The 26,876-nt window shown below is 40.9% G+C and overlaps 2 protein-coding genes across 2 annotated transcripts in view; one reads left to right on the forward strand and one right to left on the reverse strand.

The window, feature by feature from the left end:
• Pkp2 (plakophilin 2) overlaps positions 1-26,876 on the forward strand; it is a 60,485-nt gene that overhangs the window by 8,851 nt on the left and 24,758 nt on the right. The window contains exons 2-6 of the mRNA XM_021209445.2: positions 2,990-3,102; positions 3,420-4,003; positions 8,425-8,560; positions 19,218-19,425; positions 25,957-26,134. Coding sequence (XP_021065104.1) covers positions 2,990-3,102; positions 3,420-4,003; positions 8,425-8,560; positions 19,218-19,425; positions 25,957-26,134 — 1,219 coding nt within the window. The remainder of the gene's footprint in view (positions 1-2,989; positions 3,103-3,419; positions 4,004-8,424; positions 8,561-19,217; positions 19,426-25,956; positions 26,135-26,876) is intronic.
• On the reverse strand, positions 15,679-16,859 carry LOC110329673 (heat shock factor-binding protein 1). The gene has a single exon (XM_021209446.1). The coding sequence runs from the start codon at positions 16,793-16,795 to the stop codon at positions 16,565-16,567; it is 231 nt and encodes a 76-aa protein (XP_021065105.1). The 5' UTR covers positions 16,796-16,859; the 3' UTR covers positions 15,679-16,564.

Here is a 26,876-nt window from a genome sequence, read left to right on the forward strand (position 1 = left end):
GAATACACTATAGTTTTTGTCATTTTTATTGGGATGTTGTTGTTTTAAAGCTGTCTCATATTCTGTCTATCTTGAAGTCATTAGTTCAAATGTTCCTCCTCCTCAGCCTCCTCAGTAGCCTATTCATTGTAATCATCTTTAAATTGCTTTGGAAAACAAAACAAACTGTAAATCTGGTGTGGTTGTTTGAATGAGAATGGCCCCCATGGGCTCATAATTGAATGCTTAGTCCCTAGTTGTTGGAAGTGTTTGGGGGCAGCATTAGGAGGTGTGGCCTGTTGGAGGAGGTGTCTCATGAGAGGTGGGTTGTAAGACGTCAGCCCACAGCAGGCCAGTCTCTCCTTTCTCTCTGCTTCTATCATACGGATAAGATGTAAGTCTTAGCTGCTGCTACAGTGCCATGCCTGCCTGCCTGCCTGTCACCATGCTTCTTGACATGATGACCATGGACTCACCCTGTGGCACTGTAAGAAAGCCTCCAATTAAATGCTTTGTTTTTCCGATAAGCTGTCTTGGACATGGTGTCTGTCTCATCACCAACAGAACAGTAAGTAAAACATCTGGTTTCTTATTCATCAGCTAATTAATACTTATTTGCCTATGCAGACTCTATAGGAAGTTTCTGTTTCTTTGGAGACAGGAGGAATATAAGCTTTCTTCATTTTACCTCCCCCAGATCCTTAAGGCTCAAAGCCTTTTGTGTTACCCTATGTCTATAGTGCTAATCTCTAGTGTATGCCAGCATAACCTTTACACCTGCTTCCTGGTTGTCTGCGCTGTGGACTGCACCAGGGAGTCAGGGGGAACAGGTAGCTGAGGAGCCATTAAGACCTCTCCTAAATTGAAGAAATTCCTTTCCCTCATTCTGTGGCAAGGGCACTGAGACACAGCAGCCTGAGAAGTTCCCTTAATCAGTTAGGGACCTCAATGCAAGGCACACTAGCATTTGTGGCTTGAATGCAAAACAGAAATTTTGACCTAGCAGATGTGAAATAAAGTTAAAGATTTCAATTTTAAAAATATTTTAATATCAGCCTGAGAATTAAGGTTAAGAAAGAAAGCAAGGTGCTCACATGGAAGTAACATACCTTAGAGCGCAGAGATGGGAAGTGAGATACACCTAAGTGTGGGTACAGGCCCTTCAAGGGAAAGTCATGGTGGTTTTAGCATTAGGCACCTTGCCATCCTAGTGGCTCTCTGAAGGCATAATCTCACAAAGTTGCAGTGAAGCCCCCCTCCCCACCCCCTATAACTAACTGATAGAAGTGGCTTGGGAGATTCTTTCGACAGAATTACAATCTGATAATGTAAAACCCGAAGCCAGCAGGGCTGTCCATGGCATTTAGTACATGGGCGTGGTGTCTGTCTCCTACCAATGGAGTTTCTGCTGAGATCCCCAGGCAGCTGTAAGACGATAGCTGGGAAGAGAGAGGCTTTCGTTGAGCGGCTGCTTGTACTAGCCCTTCCTTCCTTCTTCAGTGGCAAGCGGCCTTAATGAGTTCCTGACTCAGAAGCTCCTCCCCCTTCCAGGCCTCATGCGTTCTAGACTCAGGACTTTCTGGCTAACCATGATTTCAGTGCCTTCAAAACGACACGTACAAGCCTGTGTGTGGGTGCCTCTCCTCAGGAACCAGACAAAAAAGTTTGATTGGCATCAGCAAATAGGGACACATGTGCAAACCTAATCCAAATGGACTCAAACTGTTTAGCTTTCTGGTAACAACAGTCTTCATTCTCCCTCCAAGTAATCCGTGAGTAACTAACTATTGGTCTCTTGAAATGTAAACGTTTAGACACTTTGTTAGAAAGAGTTCCATCATATTGAGAGGGCCTGTGTTCTGCTGTTCTCAGCATCTCTAGTGAGGCTCTTAGGATAATTGAATGTCTTTCTTCCTCGCATGTGTAAAAGAAACACTACAGGACAAAAATAAAAAAATAGAAAAAGACATCACCTTGGCTCTAGAAGTCTTCTTTTCCATTTAAGAGATTAGAAATCAGATGCCGAGAAAAGGCTAAAGAGACCGGAGAGGGCCAGTCCTGTCTTCCAGCCCACATTCCTCAGAGATGAGTAATCAAGTGGATGAGAGCATCACTGAGCACAGGCCTGGCTTTCCCCTGAAGTGTTTGTGAAATAGTCCGCTGGTGTCCTGATTTCCCAGGCACAGTCATCATAGAAGAGCGGTTAATCTCTTAGCTACCAACTCACAATGCCAGCTCCTTAGCCTAGCTTTAGTTTGCTCGGTGTCTGTGACTGTACTGGCCCCACCACCTTGTTTACACGAGCTCCCTTATCTAGTAGCATTTGAATGTTTTCATTCCCATCAACTTCTAAACAGCAAAAAATTCCAGAGCTCCTATCCTGGGGCTTACCTCTGACCTGAATCAGAACTTCCTGGGAGGGAACCAAGCTGTTCACACCCCCTCCCCCTCTCCCNCCCCCCCCCCCCCCCCCCCCGTCAGCTCAGCGGCAGTGCTGGACTTTCTTTTTTTTTTTTTCTATTTATTTTTATTTTATTTTATTTTTTGTTGAGTTATTTATTTACATTTCTTTTTTTGTTGTTGTTTTTCTTTTTTAGATTTTTTATTAGATATTTTCTTTATTTACATTTCAAACGCTATCCTGAAAGTTCCCTATACGCCCCTTCTTAAAGCTTTCTCGCCTATGTTGGTTTTGTACTTTCCATTGCTTTCTTGTTTTGTTTGGTTTGGGGTTTGGGGGTTTTGTTGGTTGTTTGGTTTTTGTAACTTGCTTGATTTCATTCAGGTTACCTGCAACTCAGAAAGAAAGATTGCTGGCATGCACCTACTGGCACTTGGAAATACCCAGTAAAGGATTTGATAACCTCTGATCATTTGTCTTTTCCAAATAACAGCTTTGAACCATCGGTTCAAAACACTTAGATATAAACTTCAGTGCTTGTCATGCATCTGGTCAGTGTTGATTGGTACATTTGTATTCTAAATTGCTTTAATGTTTTCTTAATTTCAGGGAACCTTCACCGAACCAGCAGTGTTCCTGAGTATGTCTACAAGCTGCACATGGTTGAGAATGACTTTGTTGGACGGCAGTCACCTGTCATTAGGGACTATGACATGCTTAAGGTGGGATATCAGAGAACATAACCCGTGATCAGATTATCAGGAAAACAATTTCAGACTTTTTGAGAAGGGAGTAATCTGTCTGTCTCAAGTGGTCTCTTTTCCCAGTTTTTAAGAAAATTTGTGTAAACATTATGGAACATTGGGACTTTAATGTTTAAAAGTTTGAACAATATTAAATTCGAGTATAAATAAATTTGACTCGGGGTAGCCCAAGGGTACTGACTTCCATTTTATTAAAAGAAATGGACATGTTAGATTGTAATCCCAAAGTCGGTCAGGTCATTATGCTTCATTTAAACTTTATTTCTCTCATACAGGCTGGAGCGACTGCCACTTATGGAAGTCGTTGGGGAAGAGGGGCAACACAGTACAGTTCCCAGAAGTCAGTGGAGGAGAGATCCTGGAGGCAGCCTCTGAGGAGACTTGAGATTTCCCCAGAGAGCAGCCCGGAGAGAGCCCACTATGGGCACAGCGAATATCAGTATGCCTGGCGGAGCCACGTGGTGCCTGGTGGGCGCCTCACCCTGCCACGCTATGCTCGCTCAGAGATCCTGGGCCTACGCCAGGCTGGCACAGCCCGCAGGCCACCTGGGTGCGGGTCACTCAGCGATGCTGTCTTCGACAATGGCCCACTCAAGCCCACAATGCCTACCCACCGTCCTGGCACCAGCCACAGTGCGGGCAGCCTGTTGGAGGAGACCACCGTGCACGTTAGCCAGGCTCGGCTTCAAGGCATGCAGAGCAGAACTGCCCGCTCCTCCTGGCCCAGGAGCTCAGTCCGCAGTAGCCTGCGGGAGCAAGGAAGAATGCTGACCACCGCAGGCCAGGCTGCTGCGGGCGGCAGGGATGTGCACGGGGACGCACAGAGGGACAGGAGTGCCTTCGCTGACGCCCAGCTGGGGTGAGCCTCCAAACCTGCCTTAGAGTTTTATATTGTGTTTATGCATTAACTTACCTTTTGCCCCAGTCTTGTAGGTTTTTGCTAATGTCTGACTCATTCCTGTATTCTCAGTACCACAGGAGCGAGGCAGGTTCACAAAAGACACTATAAAAATGTTTCCTGAAAGAGGAATGTAGGAGTGAAAGACCGAGATGAAATAATGACTTTTTGCTGTCTAGATCCTTTTGTTATTTAAATTCTATAATCACTTGTGTCAGAATATTATTTTAATGGACAGTATAATTTTAATAGACTAATTATGTTTCAAAGACTAATCTCTTCTGGAGATTCTCAAATTCTAGAGACTAGGAGTTAACTCTTATTTCTGAAGGGAAAGTTTTGCTTCCTCTGGTTAAGAGAGGCAAATAGGCATCCCTTTACAGAGGAAACAAACAATGGCAGTGGCCTTCCCAGTGGTGTCCTGCACAACTCAGAGCCATGGCTGCTGCCAGACACACTCGCCACACACCTGTACACCGCATCCTTTGTCCTTACCCTGCTGTTTCACACTTCCCTTTGGCCAGACCCATTTCCAGACCCTACCTTTTTATGCCCTCTGAGTATATCTTCATATGTGTGGGTCTTTCCTATGGAATATCTAAATACAACTGTAAACTTAGATTGTGATGCAAAGTACTAAACTATGGGTTTATTTTCCCAGAACATTGGAAATGTTTCAGCTAGTCAGTGACTGATGCAGTTGGAAACTGTCTTGAGGGTAGAGGAGACACTTAGCACTTGTCCAAAACAGACTAACGAGAAAGTTTTTTTAAAAAAATTACCAAGTGAGAGATGGCCCATTGGTTAAGAGCACAAGCTGCTCTTCCAGAGGACCCAGGTTCCATTTCCAGTACCCACATGACAGCTTGCCATTGTCCAATTCCAGGGTTTCTCTGTACATGTTGACACAGATATACAAGCAAGTAAAACACCAATGCACATAAAATAAAAAATAAATAATAAAAGAAATCACCAAGTGAAACATTCTACATGGATTTTTCTATAAATGAAATTTCTGTACTTCTTGGAGTTAAATAACTCAACAAATGAATCTAAGACATCTCCACAGTGCCACGTAGAGAGAAAAGCGTGGGGTGAGGGTCTGGGAGAGGAGCAGAGAAAAGGAGCAGGGCGTACTGTAAGCACCAGCTCTGTGTGGAATGAGGAGGGAGTGGAGAGCAGTGCACTCTGGGATCAGGTAAGGAGACTAAGAAGAGTGGACCTTCAGTAAATCACCAGTCAGCTTGCGACCTAGACAGTAACGGGTCACACGGACTGCCCCACATGTCATGTTTATTCTAATTATTATTTTAACAATAGGAAATCAGATATCCTTATTTTTTAACATATAAAGGAGAATTCTTTACAAAGGAAAGTAAGCCCCAAAGCACTCAGTGTTTGAACCAGGGCATGGTGACTGTGTATATATATAGCAAGAGGAAGGCCCTTTGAGTAGGTGTAGGAGCCATGGAACAGAAAGCTAACAGAAGATAAGCATTTGTTTATTAATAGAAAATAAGTGTTTGTTTATTAAAGAAGGTAAGCCTTAGTGCCTCTTTCAGCCTAATTGCTCACTAGTGTCTGATGGTAAGAATACCCTCCCTTGTGCAAGGAGGGCATCTCTCTTCTGCGAAGTTTGTGGCCTGCTTTAAGTAGCACAGGGAGCTCCAAGCCTGCTTTCCTATCTGGGTTTCTAAGTACCAAGTACCCTTCAGTCGGACATAGTTAACAGTGGAAACTGTATACTATGAGGTGATAGATTCTGGAACCTCAAAGAGGTGTTGTTTTTTTGTTTATTTGTTTGTTTGTTTTTTTTGCTTCTTTGGTAATTTTCTTTGTTTTTGTTTTTGTTTTTATTCTGGACTCTGTAACTTTCCTGTTGAAAAAACTTACAGTCATACTTTTGTCTCCTGTTTTTAATTAACAATTTATGAAGAATACTCAGTTGTCCTTTTGCAATGGAATGCTGACCACACTGGTTATCACGAATTTTACTCACATTGAGCATGTCACGCAGTCATCAGTTAGGACTGCTAAGGACATGACATCTTCCCATCTCTTACACACGCCAGCTTTCAACTGAGTCTTCTTTCTATAGTCACTTCCCAGTTGAAGACTTGCTTTACCGTCTCAGCTTAGACTCTTGTGGCACTCTCAGAAGTGTCTGTCTCTAAGCTTTCCGCTAACAGGAGGGAGCCATGCCCACAGCAGCATTCTTTCCATACCTTGGACTGTCAGGCCATTTTCATGTCTTTCGACAACACTTATAGGAGCCTGATGTCTTCAAAGATGTAACCGTATGCTATATCAGGATAAACACTGGAGCAAACTGTGTGGCAGGAATGTAAGTTGGGCATTCCACACACAGAAAATTACTAGGATTTTTTTTGGAGGGGGGTCATTCTTTCTATAAAGGCTCTTATTCTGACCATTAGCATTTTGTGTTCTTCCTGTTGTATTTGTTATTTACATTTAAGTTTCTTATTTTGTATGTATGTGTATATGCGTGGCGTGTGTATGTGTGTGTATGTGTTTAGTGCGTATGTGTGTAGTGTGTATGTATATGTGTGTGGTGTGCATGTATGTGGTATGTGTGTACATGTGTATACAGTGTCACTGTGTGTGTGGTGCGTGTGTATGCATGTGTATATGTGTGTGTCATGTGTGTCTGTATGTGGCGTGTGTGTATGTATGTGTGTGTGCATATGTGTGTATATGTGATCTGTGTATATGTGTATGGTATCAGTTTGTGTTGGTTAGTTTGTATGTGTGCGGTACATGTATGTGTATGTGGTGTGTGTGTCTGTGTATGATATTTGTGTGTGCGGTACGTATGTGTGTATGTATTGCTGTGGAAACCATGGCAACACACTGCTCCCTAGCTCTCACCTCAGCTGACCCACACTGAGAGTCATAACTAACGTTGCTGAAGGCTCACTTTTTGAGTTCCTAGTTTAGAAGAGAGGAGCCTGGGAACACTGTTCTTTCTGATCTCTCACTTATCTCCCCAACCCCGTCTATCAAGTCATGCTTCTGTGGGCCTCAAGAAGTGTTAAATGGTAGCCCACACTGGCCTTGAACTCAAGTATACAACCAGAGATGGCCTTGAACTTCTGATCTTTCTGCCTCTACCTCCCAAGTACTGGGATCATAGGTTTGTGCTACCACCACTGGGGATTGAACACAGAGCTGGACATTGTGCATGTCATCATGTCAGGCTGAGCCCTAGCTCTGGCCTGCCATCTCTCTTTAACCAATTACAATGGTCTCTTATATTTTCAAATATGGAAACATTATATAGTTCTTAGTATAGAGGACACCAGTATTCTGTTTTTCTTTAAATACCTTTATACACATGAAGTGCCTTTCAGCTCAACATAAACAGTAGCCAAAACTTCATATTTTGAGGTGGCATATTCTGAAATTTTGTGTTGAAAATGTATTACAGCAAATACATCACATTGCTTCTTTGTCCATCCCTGCTGTATGCTTACCACCACACAGGGACACCAGTCACAGAGTGACGTACATTCACTTTTCACTTCCCACTTGTGCATATAACAATTGGCGAAGAGAGACTATCCACACTGAACTTGCTAGCATATGCTAGAAAACAGCCTCACCAGATGTCTTGGGTGTTTGTATTACTTGGAATGAATTAGATGTAACCATGTCTGTATTCAACTACACCTGACTTCATCATCACCTGCTACAAAGGACACACTGCTCACTACGCCCCAGGCGAACTTGGTTACAGTGGTCGAGTGAGGGGTAGCAGAGTGGAGTTGAACTGTTAGGAAAGGCGTTTCTAGGAAGACAATTACACATTACTTTGCTTGATGCATCTGTCACACCAGCATGACTTATTTTTACCAAAGCAAAAGAGTTTTTTTCTGGCTGCTGTTGTATTTTCAAGTAAAATAGCAGATTCTGAGCAACTCTGAGAAAAATCTAATGATTATTTTGTTTTTGTTTTTAGGGAGATGTTCTTACTGTAGCAGTGAAATTCCCAGAGTAGTAATAATGTTTAATTTCTATGAATAAATTTTTTTTTAATTTTAATGGTTGTATTGGGTGGTTTGGGGTAATTGTTTTTTGTATAATTACAATACTGTAACTATCTATCTTAGAGATTTGCATTTCTCTTTTTAGTATACATTGTTACTTTCTTCTACAACATCCTCAGAGGCCAGGTTAAGGAGAACTAGAGATATTCTACCACTAGCCTGATACCTTCTGATTTCCAGGGCTGATGTTTCTCAGGGTAAAGACAATCTAGACTGCAGATGTTATAGGTGCTTCCTAATTCTCGCTAGGTCACTCCCGGGCAATCAAGAGGGCATGGCTTGTGTTTTCACCATGCTGTCTGACTGTTTTTCTAGGAATGCAGACATAGAAATGACCTTGGAGAGAGCTGTGAATATGCTGGATGCAGACCAGGTACCAGCATCCAAGATCTCTGCCGCAGCTACCTTCATACAGCATGAGAGCTTCCAAAAATCTGAAGCACGGAAAAGGGTGAGTGTCTTTTAATTCCATGTTAAATCCAGCAAAGTATCAGTGGTATGTTGACCTTGCATACCAAAACCAGTCCTTAATGTAAAAATAAAACCTTTCACTGAAGGCTGAAACAATGCCTCCTCATATACACAAAGCCCAACACTGCAGAAACCAGGAGTGCAGATGCAGGCCTGTAATCCTAGCACTTGGGATGGAAGCAAATGGGTCAGAAATTCAAGTTCATTCTTGCCTACACTGTGGATTTAAGGAGAGCTTGAGCTGCACTGACCTATGGGTAAAGTAGAATGTCATTAGGACTCATTTGATTGCTATATTCCTCTAGCAGGACAGTAATATTTAATTTTTCATAGATCCCTGGCCTGTCTAGTCTCAGGTTCTTGGTCACCCTAGCAGCGTTGGGTGTGGGTTCCATCTCATGGAGTGGGCCTTAAATAAAAATCTTGGTTGGTTACTTCTATAAGCTTTGTGCTACTATTGTACCAGCACATATTGTAAATCTTGGGATTTGTAGCTGGTATTTGGTATTTCCCTTTCTCCTCTGGTAGTGTGCACAGTACCCTCTGGTATAATAGACTGGTCCTTAGGGGTGAAGGTTCTAGGTGGGTACCAGCTTGACTTCTCTGTGTTTAGTGAGTTATATAGGTTGTTGTGAGCAATGGGGCCTTTCTGTTAAATTGTGGAGGGCAGGAGATATGCACTAATCTGAGTTGTTTGAGGAGTCCCATGGAATCCCTTTGTCCAACAAAGCTGTGCTGGCTAGTTTTCTGTCACCTTGATCAATAAAGTCATTGAGAGCAGGGAACCTCAATTGTCAAAATGCCTTTCTATGACCAGGTTGTAGGCAAGCCTATAAATAATTTTAGTGATTAATGGAGGAGGACGCCGCCCAATGTGGCTAGTACCATCCCTGAGCTAGTGGTTCTGGATTCTATAAGATAGCAGGTTGAGCAAACCATGCAGAACAAGTCAGTCAGCAGCATCCTCCATGGCCTCTGCATCAGCTCCTGCCTCCAGGTTCCTGCCTTGCTTGAGTTCCTGCTTTCAGTGTGTTTGATAATGAACTGTGACATGAAACTGTGGATGAAATAAACCCTTTCCTCCCCAACTTGCTTTTGCTCATGGGGTTTCATCACAGCAATAGTAACCCTGACTAAGATAAATGCAATTATATGTAACCCATTCCTGGCACTGGGTGCTTCATGTGGTGATGAGAGATGTCTAGTTAGAGCTCTGCTCCATCTGCCTATTATTTGGCAATTTTATTTAGACCAACTTTATGTATGTATTTTAGGATGCTTCTACTGTATTAGGTTTCCCTGTGAACCCTCAAGTGGCCCTTGGTTTTAGCTATCCCTCTCCATGTACCCTCCCTTCCCCTCCTCTTCTCTACTGCTCCCCATTTGATCGTCCTGTTCCAGTACTACCACTCCCACCCCCTACCATCCATCCATATCCTATTTCCTCTAGAGAGATGCAGCCTCTCCCGTAGTCTGCTCTGTACCTAACCTCTGTACTTACAGGGATTGTGGCCTTCTTATCAAAGAATCAGCAGCAACACCCACATATAAGTGAATATATACCATATTCATCTCTCTGAGTCTTCGTTACCCCACTCAGGATGTTACCCTCCCCCTTTTTTTGTTTACCTCCAGACAGGGGATCTGACACCTTGCTTTGGCCTCTGCAGCTGCTAGGCATGCAAGTGGTGCACAGATACACATGCAAACAAAACACCCATATACATAAAATAAACAAACAAATAAGCATAAATTACCTTTATTATGTTTAAATATGTCCCTTATATCTGTAATCTCTTCAGGACTTTTATTATGAAGGAGTGTTCAATTTTGCCTCTTTTGCACCTAATGATCTCAAATATTATCATGTGTTTTTTTTCTTTCAATTCATTTATATTGTGGATTATGTTTATCAATTTATTATCTTTTTTATGTGTTCTTGGATTCAGTTTACAGGCATTTTATTGGGAATTTCTTTTTACCTATGTTCATAAAGGAAATTGATCCATAATTTTCTTTTTCAAGTCTTTATGTGGTTAAGGATTAAGGGTATCTGTGGACTTGTAAAATAAATGGGGCTAGATTTTGTAGAATTCTTTGTACATTCTTTGTATTTTGTAGAATAATTTGAGTAGTATTGGATTTTAATTCTTCTTTGAAAGTCTGAATGAATTCTTCTCTAACACCATTTGGCCCTGGGGTTTTTGGGAGTTTTGGTTTTTTTGGTTTTTGGTTTTTGATTTGTTTGCATTTAGTTAAGCGACTTTTAATTATGGCTTCTATTTCACTAGAAGGTATAAATGTGTTTAAATTGTTTGTCTGGTCTTGATTTAACTTTGGTATGTGGTTATATATCAAGAAAATTATCTGTTTCTTTTTTATTTTCCTATTAGGAGTATGGGTTTTTAAAGTGTGTCCTTTTGAGTCTCTGAATTTCCTCCTTGTCTGTTGCTATGCCTTGATTTTTGACTTTTGTCTCTAAGTTTGTTAATTTGGACCTTCTCTCTCTGCCTTTTAGTTAGCTTGGCTAAGGATTTGTAAATCTTAATTGATGTTCTCAAAGAACCACTCTTCTTTGCACTGATCTCTTGTATTTTGTTTGTTTCTATGTAATTGATTTCAGCCCTGCTGAGCTTCACTAATTTTTGCCTTCTAGTCCTTTTGTGTGTTACTTCTTTGTTGTTGTTCTGGAACTTTCAACTGCTGTTACGTCCCAATGTGAGTTCTCTCCAGCTTTTTAATGTAGGCACTTAGTGTACTTACAACCGCCCTCATTGTGTCCCATACATAACATAATATGTTATGTATTTATTTTAATTTAATTCTAAACAGTTTTTAATTTCTTTCTTAATTTTTTAGTCTGTAATCTTTCTGTTGTTTTTGTGGATATTGTTGTCGGGCTTTAATCTGTACAGGTCAGATTTGATGCAGGGTGTTATTTCAATTTCTTGTTGTTTGTATTTGTTTTGTGTATGAGTATGTGTTCAATTTTGGAGAAAGTTCTATAAGGTGCTAAGAAGAAGGTATATTCTTTTGTGTTTGGGGAAATGTTCTGTATCAGTCAACTCCAGCATTTCTCTGTTTATGTTTTGCCTGGATGGCCTGTCTACAAGTCAGAGTTGGGTATTGAACTCTCCCACTATCAACATGTGATAGTCAATGTGTGATTTACGCTTTAGTAATGTTTCTTTTTGTGAACTTGGGTACTCTTGTGTTTGGTGCATAGATGTTAAGAATTGCAATGCCCCATTGGTAGATTTTTTTTTTCTTTGATGACTATGAAGTGCACTTCTCTATCTCTTCTGATTAGCTTTGGTTTGAAGTTTATTTTTTTAGATATTAAAATGGCTGCACCAGCTTGCTGTCCATTTGCTTGGAATATCTTTTCCATCCTTGTACTGCGATTTGATATCTATCCTTGGTTTGTTTCTTGGATACAACAAAAGGATAAATTTTGTTTTTAAATCCATTTTGTTAATTTGTACTTTTGTGGGGAGAATTGAGTCCACTGATGTTGAGAGATGTCACTGAGCAGTGTGTTGAGACCTATTGTTTCCTTGCTCTGCTACTGGGCTTTCCCTCCTGTCTTTTGACTCGCTGGTCTGATATTATTTATTCCTTTTGTTTTCTTCAATGTGGTTAACTCTTCCAGTTGATGTTTTCTTTCTGGCACCTATTGTAGGGCTGGGTTTGCAGAAAGATACTGCTTGAATTTCCTTTTATCAGGGAATGTTTTTCCCTCTCCATCTATTGAAAGAATCAGTCCTTCAATTTGGTGTCTCTTAAAATTTGTAGATGATCTCCCTAGGAATTTCTGGCTTTTAGAGTCTCCATAGAAAAGTCATATTTGTTGACCTTTTCCCCTTTTAGTATTTAATATTCTTTCTTTGTTCCATGCATTTAATGTTTAATTATTATGTGCAGTGGACCAATTTCTTTTCTTGTTCAATCTCTTTTGGTGTTCTGTATGCTTCTGGTACCTTGATAGGCATCTTCTTTAGATTAGGAACATTTTTTTTTCCTACAATTCTGTTTAAAATATTTTATCTGATTTTGACTTGGTTTTCACTATTCCCAATACTGATAGTTAGTCTGTTTGCTATATCCCAGATTTTCTGAATGTTTTGTGTGAGGAGCTTTATTGATTTAACATTGTCTCTGAATGAGGTAACCATTTTTTTCTCTCTTATCTTCAATACCCGAGATTCTCTCTTCTATCTCTTATATTCTGTTGGTGAGGCTTGCCTCTAAGGTTCCTATTTGAGTTCCTGAACTTTCCATTTCCATTTTTTCCTTAGTTTGGGCTTTCTTTGGTGATTTTATTTCAACTTTCCTGTCTTGAACTATGTTTTTGTGTTACATTCCATTGTTTGTGTTTTCATAGATTTCTTTAATGGATTTATTCATAACTCCTTCAAGGACATCTTAAAAGCTATTCAGAAGTCCTTGTCTTGTGCTTTAGTGATATTGCATTTCTTGTAGCAGGGTTGCTCTCCTCTAATAGATTGTCATTTATGTCTAACCATTGTCATTTATGTTATTTATTGTGTTTTTATGTTGGAGTCTAGGCGTCTTTGTTTGGGGAGATTATAATTCTAGGTGGTAATTCCTGTTCTTGTCCTTGTGGGCTGGGTGTTTTGTTCTTTGGTTTCTGTTGCCCTCCCTTGTTCTTAGGAGAAGGTGATGGCTACGGGTGCCTGGTAGGGATGCTTCTGGGATCCTGGTAGGAGTGGCCACTGGGGATTTCATGTAAGAAATTGTTTCTAGGTATTGGGAGCTGACACCTAGGATTGTGGGTGGGCTAGAGGTGAGTGAGGATGAGGGGGTCCCCAGGAGGGAAGAAAGTAGTATGTGCCTCCAGGATCTGAATAGTCCTCTGGAAATGGGGGCATAGAGAGAAGAGAGGCCACAGCAGATAGGGATGAGGCTAGGGGAGTGGATTTACAGGGAAGAAGGGGAAGTGGAAGTTGTCTACCTGTTTCCCTGGCCAGTATGGCCAGTGTGTCCCAGGAAATGGCTGAGGGAGTTGGTGTCAAAGACAATGGGATGGGGTAGTGAGGAAGGATATGAGAAAGATTGTGTGATCTTCATGAAATGTGGTCAAAGAAGATGAGGTCACAGAATGTGGTCTGCTACAGAGCTAGGAGTGAAGTTGGGGGGAAAAGAAAGTGAAGCCCTCTTGTTCGTTTCATTGTAGTCCCACATAAAAGTGGTCGCTAATAGCAACAAGGTCAATATTAGCCTGTCTTAAAACTTCCTCAACTTGCCAGGCAGTGGTGGTGCACGCCTTTAATCCCAGCACTCAGGAGGCAGAGGCAGGCAGATTTCTGAGTTTGAGGCCAGCCTGGTCTACAGAGTGAGTTTCAGGACAGCCAGGGCTATACAGAGAAACCCTGTCTCAAAAAACAAACAAACAAAAAACAAAAACTTCGTCATCCAATAAAATTAATCTAAAACTTAAATTTAGTGTCAGGTATATTTTCAGAAAGGGTAAAAGGCGGCCACATTACTTGTTGAAACATGACAAGAGTGGTCTCTAGTCCCGTTGCTAATACCTTCCCCTCTGAATGAGCTAGAGCTTGGCCTTCAGAGTCTACATTGTGCTCAACACTACTGTCTTCTTGGCTCCCACTAGGGTGGCCCATTAAGCCCCTGTATAATTCAACCACTTTCTTAGTCTAGCATCGCCAAATCTTTAACATTCCTCTAAAGAACAGCATGGTCAGGCTTGTCACAACAGTAGCCTGTTTCTTGGTACCAAGTTTTATCTTAGTTACTTTTATATTGTTGTGACAAAACACCATGACCAAAGCCACTTGCAGAAGGAAGAGTTTATTGGAAACTAACATTTTCAGAGTGTGAGTTGATGACCCTCATGGCAAGAACTGTGGCAGTCAGCAGGCATGATTCTGGAGCAGTAGCTGAGAGCTTACTCCCTTATCTGCAAAGCTCCTCTCCTCCATGACCCACCTTCTCCATCAAAGCCACACTTCCTAATCCTTCCCAAATAGTTCCACCCGCAGGAGACCAAGCATTGTAATATATGACCCTTTGGAGGTACTCATTCAAACCACCACACATTTTAAGTGTGCTGTGTGGTTTTGTTTTTTCTTTGTTGTTGTTATTGTTTTCTAGACAGGGTTTCTCTGTGTAGCCTTGGCTGTCCTGGAACTCACTCTGTAGACCAGGCTGGCCTCGAACTCAGAAATCTGCCTGCCTCTGCCTCCCAAGTGCTGGGATTAAAGGCGTGTGCCACCATGCCCGGCATGATATCAGTTGCAGATAACTTCTTCTTTAGGGTATGTAGGGTCCATGTCTCCCTCTCAACACTGAGACTGTTTGGCTTGAACACGCACAGTCCTTGTGCATGTTGTCATAGTCTCTGTCAGTTTACATGTACATCACTCCTGTTGTGTCTGGATTACACTTTTCTTGACGTTATCTATCATGTCTGGCTCTTAAAAATCTTTCTGCCTTCTCTTCCACATAGGTCCCTGAGCTCCTGAGTGGAGGGGTTTGATGAAAACACCCCATTTAGAACTGACTTCTAAAATCTCTCTCTCTGGCACATTGTTTTGTTGTGGGTCTCGCTAATTTCTATATACTGCAAAAAGAAACTTCTCTAATAGTGTCTGAGCTAGGGTTGGTTTTTACATTTTTCCTTTGTACCATATAGAATAGCTTCCAGTACCATGAGCACTAGCCTACATTTTTTTTTAATGCCCTGATTTCTTAGTCTACTTTGTGTTTCTGACAGAGGCATATTAGACAGTACCACCCACAGAAGTCCTCTCTTAAGATGCCAGATTTGGCCTAATCTCCAACCAGGCATTCAAACAATGTTTGCCCCATTTTTGCTTTTTATGTAACTGTTTTTCATAAAAAGTACTTCCCTTAAAGTTACCACAAGCTATGAAGTAGATAATATATATGAAACTCAACACTCCCGACACCTCAGACAGAATGCAAAAGAGAAACTTGTTGTGGTCATTATTTTGATTATGATTTACTATTTAGGTTAATTTTATTTATTTATTTTTTTAAATAGCATTGAATTTATTTATTTTAGATTAATTTTATTTTTATTTTTTTTTTTTCATCTTTAATTACTCTTGGTTTTTATTGTATGAAATCACTTTGTGGGGACAGTGACATAGATTGCCTTCTAAGTCATAAAAACTGGCTTTGAGGCTAAGCCTCCAGACACCAGAATCCTAAATGTAAATCTGTCTTCTTTAATAATAGAACTCATTGTGCAAGAATTTAGACAAGAAATAGTTCAAGTAAAATAGTATTTCTTAAAAACCAGCACCTCCCACAAGTCAAAGGGCATTTTCCAGCCATGCTCACAGGGGTGGGCTCACATGGGTCTTTTGGTCTCTTCCCTTTCAGTCAGTAGCTTGAAGGGAGGACGGGGTCACTGGGCTCTGATACCCCGCCGGATGAGCACGGCAGGTCCTAACGACGCTACTAGAATCTCATGCAAAACTCTGATAGTTACTTCGGCACAAACAACTATTAGATGTTCTGGGCCATTTGGAGAAGTACTTCTGACACTCCAGTGGCGGGCGGCTCAACAGTCACTTTGCACTGAAAAAATCAAAGAACCGTACACACTTATGTCTCGCGCATGGCTTCTGCCAGGGGAGGGGCTGCGGTCACGTAATCACGAGTACTCTGCCACTTTATCACACAGCGACTACCACGGAGGAGCAGTGGGGAGGGGACCTCAGAAAAATCACTAAAAAGTTTGACAATCTTATCCAGAAACCGCCAAAATTTTAGTGTTTAATAATTAATAGAACTGACCAAGATGTGAAGATAGCAAGTTTGAGGGATGGGGGTAGGGGAACTCTAGGCTATGCAGGCTGTGATAAGAATGCACGTTTATAAACCTGTCCACACATAGGAGTTAGTTGCAGAAAGCCACTTGGTTTTGTCTTGGCTCGGGAAAACGATGTTCTGGATTCAGTACCCACAGCCTTCAGCTCTTCTGGGCAGTAGGAATCTTGTTCTCAGGGTCCAGTTCTTCTACTCCAGCCTGGGTCATGAGGTCAGCGATATTCTTCTCCAGGTCGTCAATTCGACTGCTCATGTCATCTATCCTTCCGATGATCTGGTCTGACATGATCTGAAACTTGTCTTGCATCTGCTGCAAGAGCGTCTCCACCACCAAGGTGATGTCCTGCATGGTCTTGGGGTCCGTCTCGGCCATCTCCCCGGTGCCCAGCTTGGCGGCGATGTCTCGGAACCGTCACCTACACTTCGGTTTCTCGGCGCAGACCTTAGATTAATTTTATAATGCTGGTTTTTTTCCTGTCTTGCTAGTCTTTTCCCTGATCAACTCAAAAGAAAATATAAGGTTGGAAGACTCTTGCCATAAATTCCACTTTTGCTATTTTTCATGTTCATTTACTATATATGTGTGCCTGCACACATGTATCATTGCACACAAGTGGAAATCAGAGGACAACTCGTGGGAGTTGATTCTCTTCCTCTGTCTTCCTGTGTCTACAGTCTTGTTGCCCACAAGCTTCCAGGGATTCTCCCGTCTCTGCCTCGCATTCCTAGTAAGAGCCTGCAGGAATGAGCATATCATGCAGCTTTGGATTTCTAGGGTTCCAGAGGTTAAACTTAGGCCATCACTGTTGCCCACTGAGTCATCTCGCCAGTCCTCGTAGTGCTTTTTGTGTTAGAGAGGGAAGCTAGGGTTTGATACACTGTGTGATATGCAAATGTGCCATTGGCATCAGCTGCACAATGTTCAGGCACCTGTATGCCTCATTTGACAACAAAGCCCATGGTCAATCATAAAAAAGACTTCTTAACAACATCTGCATTATGATGATACAGAGGAGTGAGGTCTCTGCCAAAAGCCCTTGCAACCTGAAAATTGGCCAGGCAGATGTAGACAGAGGCAATGATGTGGGCCACCATAGACTACAAGTTACAGATGACATGTTCACATCCTGCTTTCTTTTATGGTGTTTGCAGCCTAAAACACTAAATCACTGCTCAGGTTTAACCGTTCATGTTTAACACTGTTCATGTTTAACTTATTTTAATTGACCATAGTCTGTGAATCTAATACATTTATTTTATTTTATCTTGCTTTTTGTTTTCCGTTCTTTTGTTTTGTTTTATTTTGCTGTGTTTGAAGACTGGGTCTCACTTTGTAGCTTGCTAGCCTTCCCCTTTGACTCCACTTACTAGCATATTCAGCTAAGAAATCTGTTTATCAGAGCTGGAGACATGGCTCAGTGGTTAAGAGCACTGACTGCTCTTCCAGAGGTCCTGAGTTCAATTCCCAGCAACCACATGGTGGCTCACAGCCATCTGTAATGGGATCTGATTGCCCTCTGGTGTGTCTAAAGAGAGCAATGGTGTACTTCATATACATAAAATAAATAAATAATTCTTAAAAAAAAAAAAAGTTTTTCTCTTCCATTCCTAGGTGTAGCTCTTTCTTTTAATAGACATGTTCTCCCTTGCATGTATGGGTAGAAGGAATGTTTTAAATGACACATTCAAAGGTATAAATTTTTTACTTAAAATTCCCACATAGCTTATGTCATCCTTTTAAATACTCTAGGCATTAGATTTGGAGGTACATTTCAAGGTTTCCAACACTGCCATAATAAATATATATTTTCCTACTATTGATGGTAATTTCTATTCATTTTTATTAACTATAGAAGTTTATTCTGGAAGAAGTACCCATGTAATTCTGTATTCTTTTATCAGACTTTCTTGTCCCCAGATTTAAGGTTATCTCACATCTTATTTTTTTTTCCAGGCTTTTATTATCAAGTTCTTTTTTTGCTCTTGAACACTCTTCACCCATCCTTTTTTACTTAGTCTTTTTTTCTGAAAGCTTATTGACAGATTTTGCCTCTAGAATAGCTATTCTGTACAACCCGAGTCCCAGACTGTGCTGCATACAGTATTGACTGATAAGTATTTTGATCAGCATCAGCATCATTCCTAAGATATTGAATGGCTTAATGCCACATCAAAGTTAATAAGTAGGGTTGTATTAGTCAGAGTTGTCACAGAACACATAGAATGTCTCACTATATCAAAGGAATTTGTTGTGATGACTTACAGTCAATCTGTAGTCCAAATAACCCAACAGTGGGCAGCTGTGGATGGGAAGTTCAAGAATTTAGTAGTTGCTCAATCCCATGAGGTTGTCTGAGCTGGTCTTCTGTAGAAGTAGGTTCCAACAGATGTACTGGCAAGTAAGTACAAAGCAGTCAAAAAAGAGTGAGTCTTCCTTCTTCCAATGTCCCTATGTAGGCATCCAGCAGTTTATGGCCCAGATTAAAGATGTGTATCACCACACCTGGATCTGGGACTTGCTTTGTCCCAGGCTGAACTTAAACTCAGAGATCTCCTTGCCTTAGTTTCCTGGTATCAAAGGCAGGTACTACCTTGTGTGGGCCTAAGCTTTTTGTGGCCACTGTGCCTCACGATCTTCATGCCAGGATCCAGGTAAGAAACTTGTGTCTTCCAGCCACAAGATCTGGACCACAGGTGTGCCCTTCAATTCTGGATTGTAGTTTATTCCAGATATAGTAAAGTTGACAACCAAGAAGAATAGCCATTACAGTTATATACATTTATTTCTTCCCTAGGTCAATCAACTTCGAGGCATCCCTAAGCTTCTGCAACTGCTCAAACTTCAGAACGAAGACGTTCAGCGGGCCGCTTGTGGGGCCTTGAGAAACTTGGTATTTGAAAACAATGATAACAAGTTAGAGGTAGCTGAACTGAATGGAGTGCCTCGGCTACTGCAGGTGCTGAAGCAGACCAGAGACTTGGAGACAAAAAAGCAAATAACAGGTATTTCCTACTAACTGTTAAGAGCCGCACAATGCAGAGCCAGCCAGATGCTTTACGTCATGTGTTTTTCTTAAGTTTCCTGGAGTGGACGATGAATAGACTCATTGATACAAGTCACCAGGGTGGCTTATATCCAGAATTTGAACCCTTTTTTTCTGGAGGAGAAAATATTCTGAAGTTTTCCCTTACTATTTTAAATGAAAAACTCTATAAATCTATGACTGAATGTTTTTAAAACAACTTTTGATGATGTGAAAATTTTTCCTTACCTTTTGGTTTGAGTATGCGTCGGGATTTGATGTTATCCCAGGTAATAGCAACATTCTAGAGGAAATGAGAAGCATGTCCAAGTCAGCAGTCAGCATTCCGGATCTGTGAGGGAAGGGAAACGGAGAGGTCCATAAAAAGGTTCTAGTAAGAGGAGTCTGGGTGGCAGAAAGATAGGAAAATGGCTCTTTGCATTTTGAACAATTTGAACAAAATTTCTAAAGAGCCATTTTCCTATCTTTCTGCCACCCAGACTCCTTTTACTGGAACCTTCATAGCGCAAGTGATTTTGAAATGTAGTTATCACCAAAAGAGACTTTAGAATTTGAGATAGTATGAGGTATTAAATCTCAGTTTTACTGTCAAAGAATCTACAGTTCAAAGAATGTAATACTTTTAAAGTTATCAAAGGTTTTAAGATTTAATAATAATAGTTACCAGTGTTCTGGTAAATACTTTTTTTCTTACTACCAAGACTTGAACCCAGGCCCTTGTTCATGCTTGACAAGTTTGCTGCTAGACAGATCTCTTAATTTTTCTTCTATAAAATTTTACCAGTATATCCTACTTAAAAAATATATATAACATACATATATAATGTATATCTATACATGTATACACACACACACACACACACACACACACATATATATATATATATATATATATATATATATATATATATTTATTCCTCAGTGAAGAGGGCATATATATATGTGTGTGTGTGTGTGTGTGTGTGTGTGTGTGTGTGTGTGACTTACATGAAAACATCTGAAGAAATGATGCCTTTGTTTCAGAGCATACCTTTGAGATATTAGACTCTGAGCCCCAGGCTGGGGAAATTGTTTTGATTTTCCATCTACTCAACTAAAGCATGAAAGACTTAGTGTGATAAAGGACCAAACATTGCATTAGAACTCAGCATTTTCTTCCTGCAGCAATGAACCATAAGAAAACCAAGCATATTCTCCTTTCCATAGTCAGAGAACACTCTCGGGAGGTCACCTCACTGTGGGTCTTTAAAGGGGTGTAAAGGCCTTAGCAGTGTGTTAAAGGAGAGTGACAGTTGTTCTTGGCAAAGTGAACATGTCTAGAAGGGGGGGAGGTGTGACCAAGCTGCTGGTCACACTAAGGAAACATGGAAGTTAGTAATTGGGTTAGGATACATAGTAGCAGGTAAACTTGGATGACTGGGGTAATTTCCAGAAAACAATCCATTTATCTACACTTTTCTTGTACAGATGATAAAAGGCTAAAGTCAAAGAGCATTCTGTGATGCTGATGCCATAGTAACCATCCAGGCATCAGAGGGCATGTGTGCAGCTGAGGAATGGAGTGCAGGCCAGATTTCCCTACAGGAGGACATTTAATTGTGTTAACTGAACTGTACTGACTCTTTGGCATTTGATTCAGATTGCCCTAAATGATTCCCTTTAGCTCTGGAACATGCTTTCTATGCCTCAGAAAGAGATGCTCCTAACATAGACACTTGGACATAGTAAGAAACCTACATATAAGTCTTCCTAAGTCTCAGAGACCATTTGGCCTAACATAGCCACATTTTCATAGTGAGAAGCCTGAACGTGAATCTCCCCTTCACTGGGCCTGCTCTCATTTGTCTGTGTCATTTCTGATCTTTATTCCTCCGTGAAGATGGCAATATTTCTTCACTGTAAAAATTTATATTTTTCTATGTAAAAGTAAAGGAAATTTACTTAAATAACTGTTATTTCCTCTTGTAGTGGGCAATATATATCTGTAAGACCTCTTTACCGATTTTTTTTTAGGTTTTTTAATATCTTATTTGGCCATAAACTTATGGGCAGTGCATTTCTTATAATTGCTATATATTCAAATTGTCACTGACAAGAATAAGTTTTCTCTTTTCTTCTTGGCTAAAATGAATATCTATTGGTAGAAAGCAGGTAGACTGATCTCAGAAAAGAGAGGGGGGAAGAGAGAGCGAGAGCGAGAGCGAGAGGGGGAGAGAGAGAGAGAGAGAGACAGACAGACAGACAGACACTTGGGTTCCGTGAACAAACTTCTATGAAGTTAAAATAGAGGCAAATAAAAACTTAAACCATAATATTATATTGCTAAATCTAAAATCTAACCATTAAGTGCTATCTATTCAGAGTCATGGGAGAGATGAGACTCAATTCCTGCAGAAGAGAAATCATCCAACAGTGTAGTGTACCTATGGGGGCGGGGTTGGGGCGGGGTTGGGGCGGGGTTGGGGCGAGGTTGGGGCGGGTGGGCGTGCACTAGCCAGAAGGTAACAGGGCAGCAAAGAAAATAACAGATTTAGAAGTTGTTAAGCCAGGGATACTGAAGGGAAATGTATCCTAGCTGCCACCAGGAGTATTACAAGTGCCCAGCCATTGACCTAGTCAAGGCATATCAAAATTAGCTGATGTGTGTGTGTGTGTGTGTGTGTGTGTGTGTGCATGCCTGTGTTTCATTCATGAATCCAGAGAGCTCTTGGTTGGGTGCAGCACGTGTGTGACCTACCGGGAGCCGAAGCGGTTTAAGTAATTCACCGCTACACATAGTACCAAAAATTTGGGGATTTTAGGGATATATGTTGTTTCCCTAGGTGTGCCGTATAGTCTTGACTGACCTTATACTTGCCTCATTCTCTTGAGTATTAGGATTTTAAGCAAGTATCACCATGTCCAGAAAGAAACTGTTTAATTGTCCACATAAAAGCACAGCTCTCATCCCAAAGGATATGGGTAGTTTTCTCTGAGCTAGATAATACAGCTATGTCCTAGGGCCCAGAGTTAGGTTATCCCAAGTATTCTAGTGTGGTAATGACTTCATGAAACTTTGATAATAACAGAACAAAGTAAGGTGTTGTTAGTAAGGTATTGCTGAATACATTGGTGGAAATATCAGGTAGGAAGATTAAAGCTAAGTGAAGAGGTCTCTGGGAATCTTAGATACTTTCTGATTACATTCTTAGTCTTTGAATTAGTATAAACTGGGGTCTATTTGTATATTACCGAAGGATTTTTAGCTGAACCACAGGGATTTTAGGTCATACACAGAGATAGTTAATAACATGCTACTAAAGGGATTAAAGATGTCTCAAGATGATTTGACACCCAACTCACCACCATCATTGAAATTTTAATCAGTTTTATAGAATATTTAATATAGGTGCCCCCATAACTTACACTCATAAATATAAATTCTTATAATCCATTTTGAGATTTTGGTGCAGTAAACCTAGAGTGCGGCCCAGATTCTAACCTGTCACTGGGTTCCTTTGCAGACTTCCAATCTAACACTAACTCAAGGATAAAAATCCTTGTTAGTATATTGGTAAGAAGTGAGCTAATTTTTTTTTACCCAACCTAAGCTGTATCTTTTAAGTAGGTCTTTCTGGTTTCTATAAAGTCTTCTGGTTTCTACAAGGTTGCTACAAGGTCTACTGGTTCCCCCAAATCTCCCTTCTTAAGATTTTCAGCTGGTGATTCAGACTTTGCCTTCTGTAATCACAGAGTTTGATCTTCATCTGTTTAACCCAGCCTTTCTTTAGTGACTGGACATTGAGCATCCTCACATATAGTGACCCTAACATCTTTCAGCTATGTGCTAAAGAATTACCCTATTTCTAGCTGATTACTGCTAAGTTTTGTGTGTATGTACAGAAGGGTATGCATATATCTCCAAACAATACTTTTTTTCTGATGTTAGGCCATCCTGAAATTTGGTGGCAACGACCTAGGTATACATTAGCCTACATTAATTTTTTTAAAAAGTATACAAAACTTCCTAAATTACATACTTGTTTAGATATAGTGTAGCATGCCAATCTAAGAAGGGTATATATTGACTGTAAAAGGAAAATTCCATTCCCTTTGTTCAAGGTAATCCTCTTTGGTTTTTATGTAAGATGTACTGAGTACTTTGCATGGTTCTTTGTAAAAAGAGGAAACTTCACTGTGCTCCAGACTTGTTAAGCCACTGACAAGCAGAGAAACTTGATTTGTTTGCTTATTTTGAACTCCAGGAAGTCCCTACCCACATAGCCCCGCCTCTCCCCCACACTCCTTCTGGCTCTCCCTCCTGTTTCTCTCCTCTTTTCTTTTGTAGCTTATTAATCAGAACTCAACCTCAGGCCTGCCTTTGCATTGTCTCCAACTACCTCTGAGTTTTATTCTCTCTGCCCCTTCCAGGGCCTCTTAAGATGAAGTGAGAGGGATGAAGCCATTGTATTGCAGAACCCACGGCTGAGACGCTGCTCCTGACTAACCCTAAATGTTAGTTTGATCAGGAAAAGACTCCCTGAAGGCCAGAAATCCTGTTCCCAGCAGGCATCAGTCCTACTGCGACCTTATCTATTGGAAGCTATGTGTAGACTGCATGAAAATCTGGTTGCTGTTTAAAAAATTATAACACAGCCAAGCAAACTGTTTAAGCCTGAAACATTAGACCTCATGTGTTCTAATTGATTGGGCCAAATGCACATAGAGCTATGTAGGCCATTATTTAGTCATTAAAATCAAGGGAGATGATATCACCTATCATAAAGTAGATATCCTGTATATCTCTGCTTTCATTGCAGTACATTCAAGAAGTAGAAATTATAGACTGGGAGGGTGGAAGAGGATGAGATGTGGAAGGTACAGTCACCCCTTCTCCCTTCTGGCCTCTTTGCCCTTTCCTGTATGGCAGTTAGTTGGAGCATCCTACAAGAGACAAAGATAGCAAGACAATGTCACACATGGGCAAGGCCATCGTCACAGCAATGTGTGGGTTCCTCCACTAAGAAGAGTTTAGATTGGATACCAAAGCTACATTTTTAAAAATCCTACATGTGTATATAATTTTCTGTTATCTTTCAGCATCAACCTCTAGTTTTTATGAGTAAATACCCTGGAAAACCTGGGATTGTTTTCCCCTCCCCTCCCCTCCCCTCCCCTCCCCTCCTCTCTTCTTCTTTCTTTTTCTTTTCTTTTTCTTTTTTCTTTTCTTTTCTTTTCTTTTCTTTTCTTTTCTTTTCTTTCCTTCTCTTCTTCTTTCTTTTTCTTTTCTTTTTCTTTTTTCTTTTCTTTTCTTTTCTTTTCTTTTCTTTTCTTTTCTTTTCTTTTCTTTTCTTTTTTTTTGGAAACAGGGTTCCTTTGTGTGTAGTTTGACTGTCCTAGAACTTGTTCTGTAGACCAGGCTGGCCTTGAATTCACAGAGCTCCTCCTGCCTCTGCCTCCCAAGTGCTGGGATTAAAGGTGTACGCCACCACACTGACCAACCTGGTATTTTATTTTCTTAATTTTTTTTTTTTCTGATTGGTTGACTATACAACCTTTCCCTTTAATAATGGCATCAGGGGGAAAATGAGCATTGTGTGAGTAGCTGTGACTCTGATCTCTGATGGTGACACTGTGGAGACATAAAAGGCAGTGTTCTTTGTCTTTCACTCCCAAACTCTAAAAGAAGTATAAAAGAAAGTTGCCCGATCCTGAAGGCAGAAATCCTATCATGGGACAGCAGTTGACAAACATTATCTAGGAGTGTTGACCAGCTGCTGCAGTAGACAGAGAAAAGTGTTGTGTAACTATTCCTGCCCTAAGTGGACAGAAAGTACCAGGTTACAGGTCGTGAGGAGCAGCTCTTAGGAACATTGCTGCCTCCCTGTGTTTCTGATAGAGAAAAACAAAAGGACAAAATTCCTTTAACCCACTGAACAGTAGTTGCAGGAGGGCTGTTTCTCACCTCTAGCTGGAGTATGTTAGGTCGATGAGGTCAGCTTTGTAGTAGAGTCCATAAAAGAAACAGCAATAAAGTTTACGTGTGTGTCATTACTTTTCTTACTGCTAAGATAAAATACCAAACAACAGTGACTTAAGGGAGTTTATTTGGGCTCAGAGCATCAAGAAGTCTAGCCCATCCTGGTGGGACTGGAGTCATGGAGCTGCTTCTTCACGTGGTGGAAAACAGAAAGGGATGGAGCAAGAGGCAATAATCCACTAGTGACCTGCTCCAGGGACTTTCCTCCAGCCAGCCTCCCAACATGGGAGGTGAGCCTCAGAACACGGTCCTGTGAGGGATTTCAGACTCAAACTGTTTTATTCTCACTCCTGATTAATTTGAACCTGCATGATTTTGCATATTAAGTAATAGATAATTGTTCTTAGGACTCTTAGCATCAATGAGCACCAGGTTTCCGCCCCACATCCTTTTAAATACCTATTCACATTCCTGGAGTTGATAGCCTTGCCTTGCATTTGAGCACTGTTCTCACTGAGCCTGTTTTTCTAGGTTTGCTCTGGAACTTGTCCTCTAGTGATAAACTCAAGCATCTCATGATAACAGAAGCCTTGCTCACCTTGACAGAGAGTGTCATCATCCCCTTCTCCGGGTGGCCTGAAGGAGACTACCCCAAAGCCAATGGCTTGCTTGATTTTGATATATTCTACAATGTCACTGGATGCCTAAGGTAATGCCTCCTTGTGCCCCAACCTCTTCAGATAGAAGGTGTAATCAAATAGGGCACCCAAAGAGAAGTTGGAATGTGTTCTATTTTGGATCCTTTCTGTAATTACACAATTTAATTTTATAAGACTCTGCTTGGGTAGAAACTGATGGAATTTATTATAATGTTTCCGTCTTTAATTGCACTGTCTTTTTTTTTCTTCTAATTGCACTGTCTTAACTGTCTAGTTAATACCTGATTTAGTCACGGTTACTGTTACTGATGAAAAAAACATGACCAAAGGCAAGTTGGAGAGGGAAGGGTTAATTTGGCTTACACTTCCACATCACTGTTTAGCAAAGGAGGCTGTCAAGACAGAAACTCAAGCAGGACAGGAACTTAGAGGCGGGGAGCCTTACCTACTGTCTTTCTCCTCATGGCTTGCTCAATAGTGTAACATGGGACAGTAGCTAATTCTGCAGAAAAAGAAAAGAAAAATGGACTCCTCACTATCACTCCCAGCAACACTGCAGCCTTTCCTTAGCCTGTGTTTTCTGGTATGATGATGTTCTACAACTCCAAGTCTCATATAAAACCCAGGACCAACTCAGGGGTGGCACCAGAAGTGATTATTTTAAACACTTGAGTAAAGATAATATGGAGAAGGAAGAATCAGTAAAACATTATTTTTTAATTTTTATTTGTGTATGTGTGTTTGTATGTATGTGTGTGAGTTTGTATGTATGTATATGTGTCTCTTTGTGTA

The sequence above is a fragment of the Mus pahari genome, chromosome 12, assembly GCF_900095145.1.
Source record: "Mus pahari chromosome 12, PAHARI_EIJ_v1.1, whole genome shotgun sequence".
Classification (NCBI taxonomy): Eukaryota; Metazoa; Chordata; class Mammalia; order Rodentia; family Muridae; genus Mus; species Mus pahari.

Excerpts from the sequence above, each read along its gene's own strand:
- LOC110329673 (XM_021209446.1), bottom strand. The coding sequence starts at position 16,795 with ATGGCCGAGACGGACCCCAAGACCATGCAGGACATCACCTTGGTGGTG.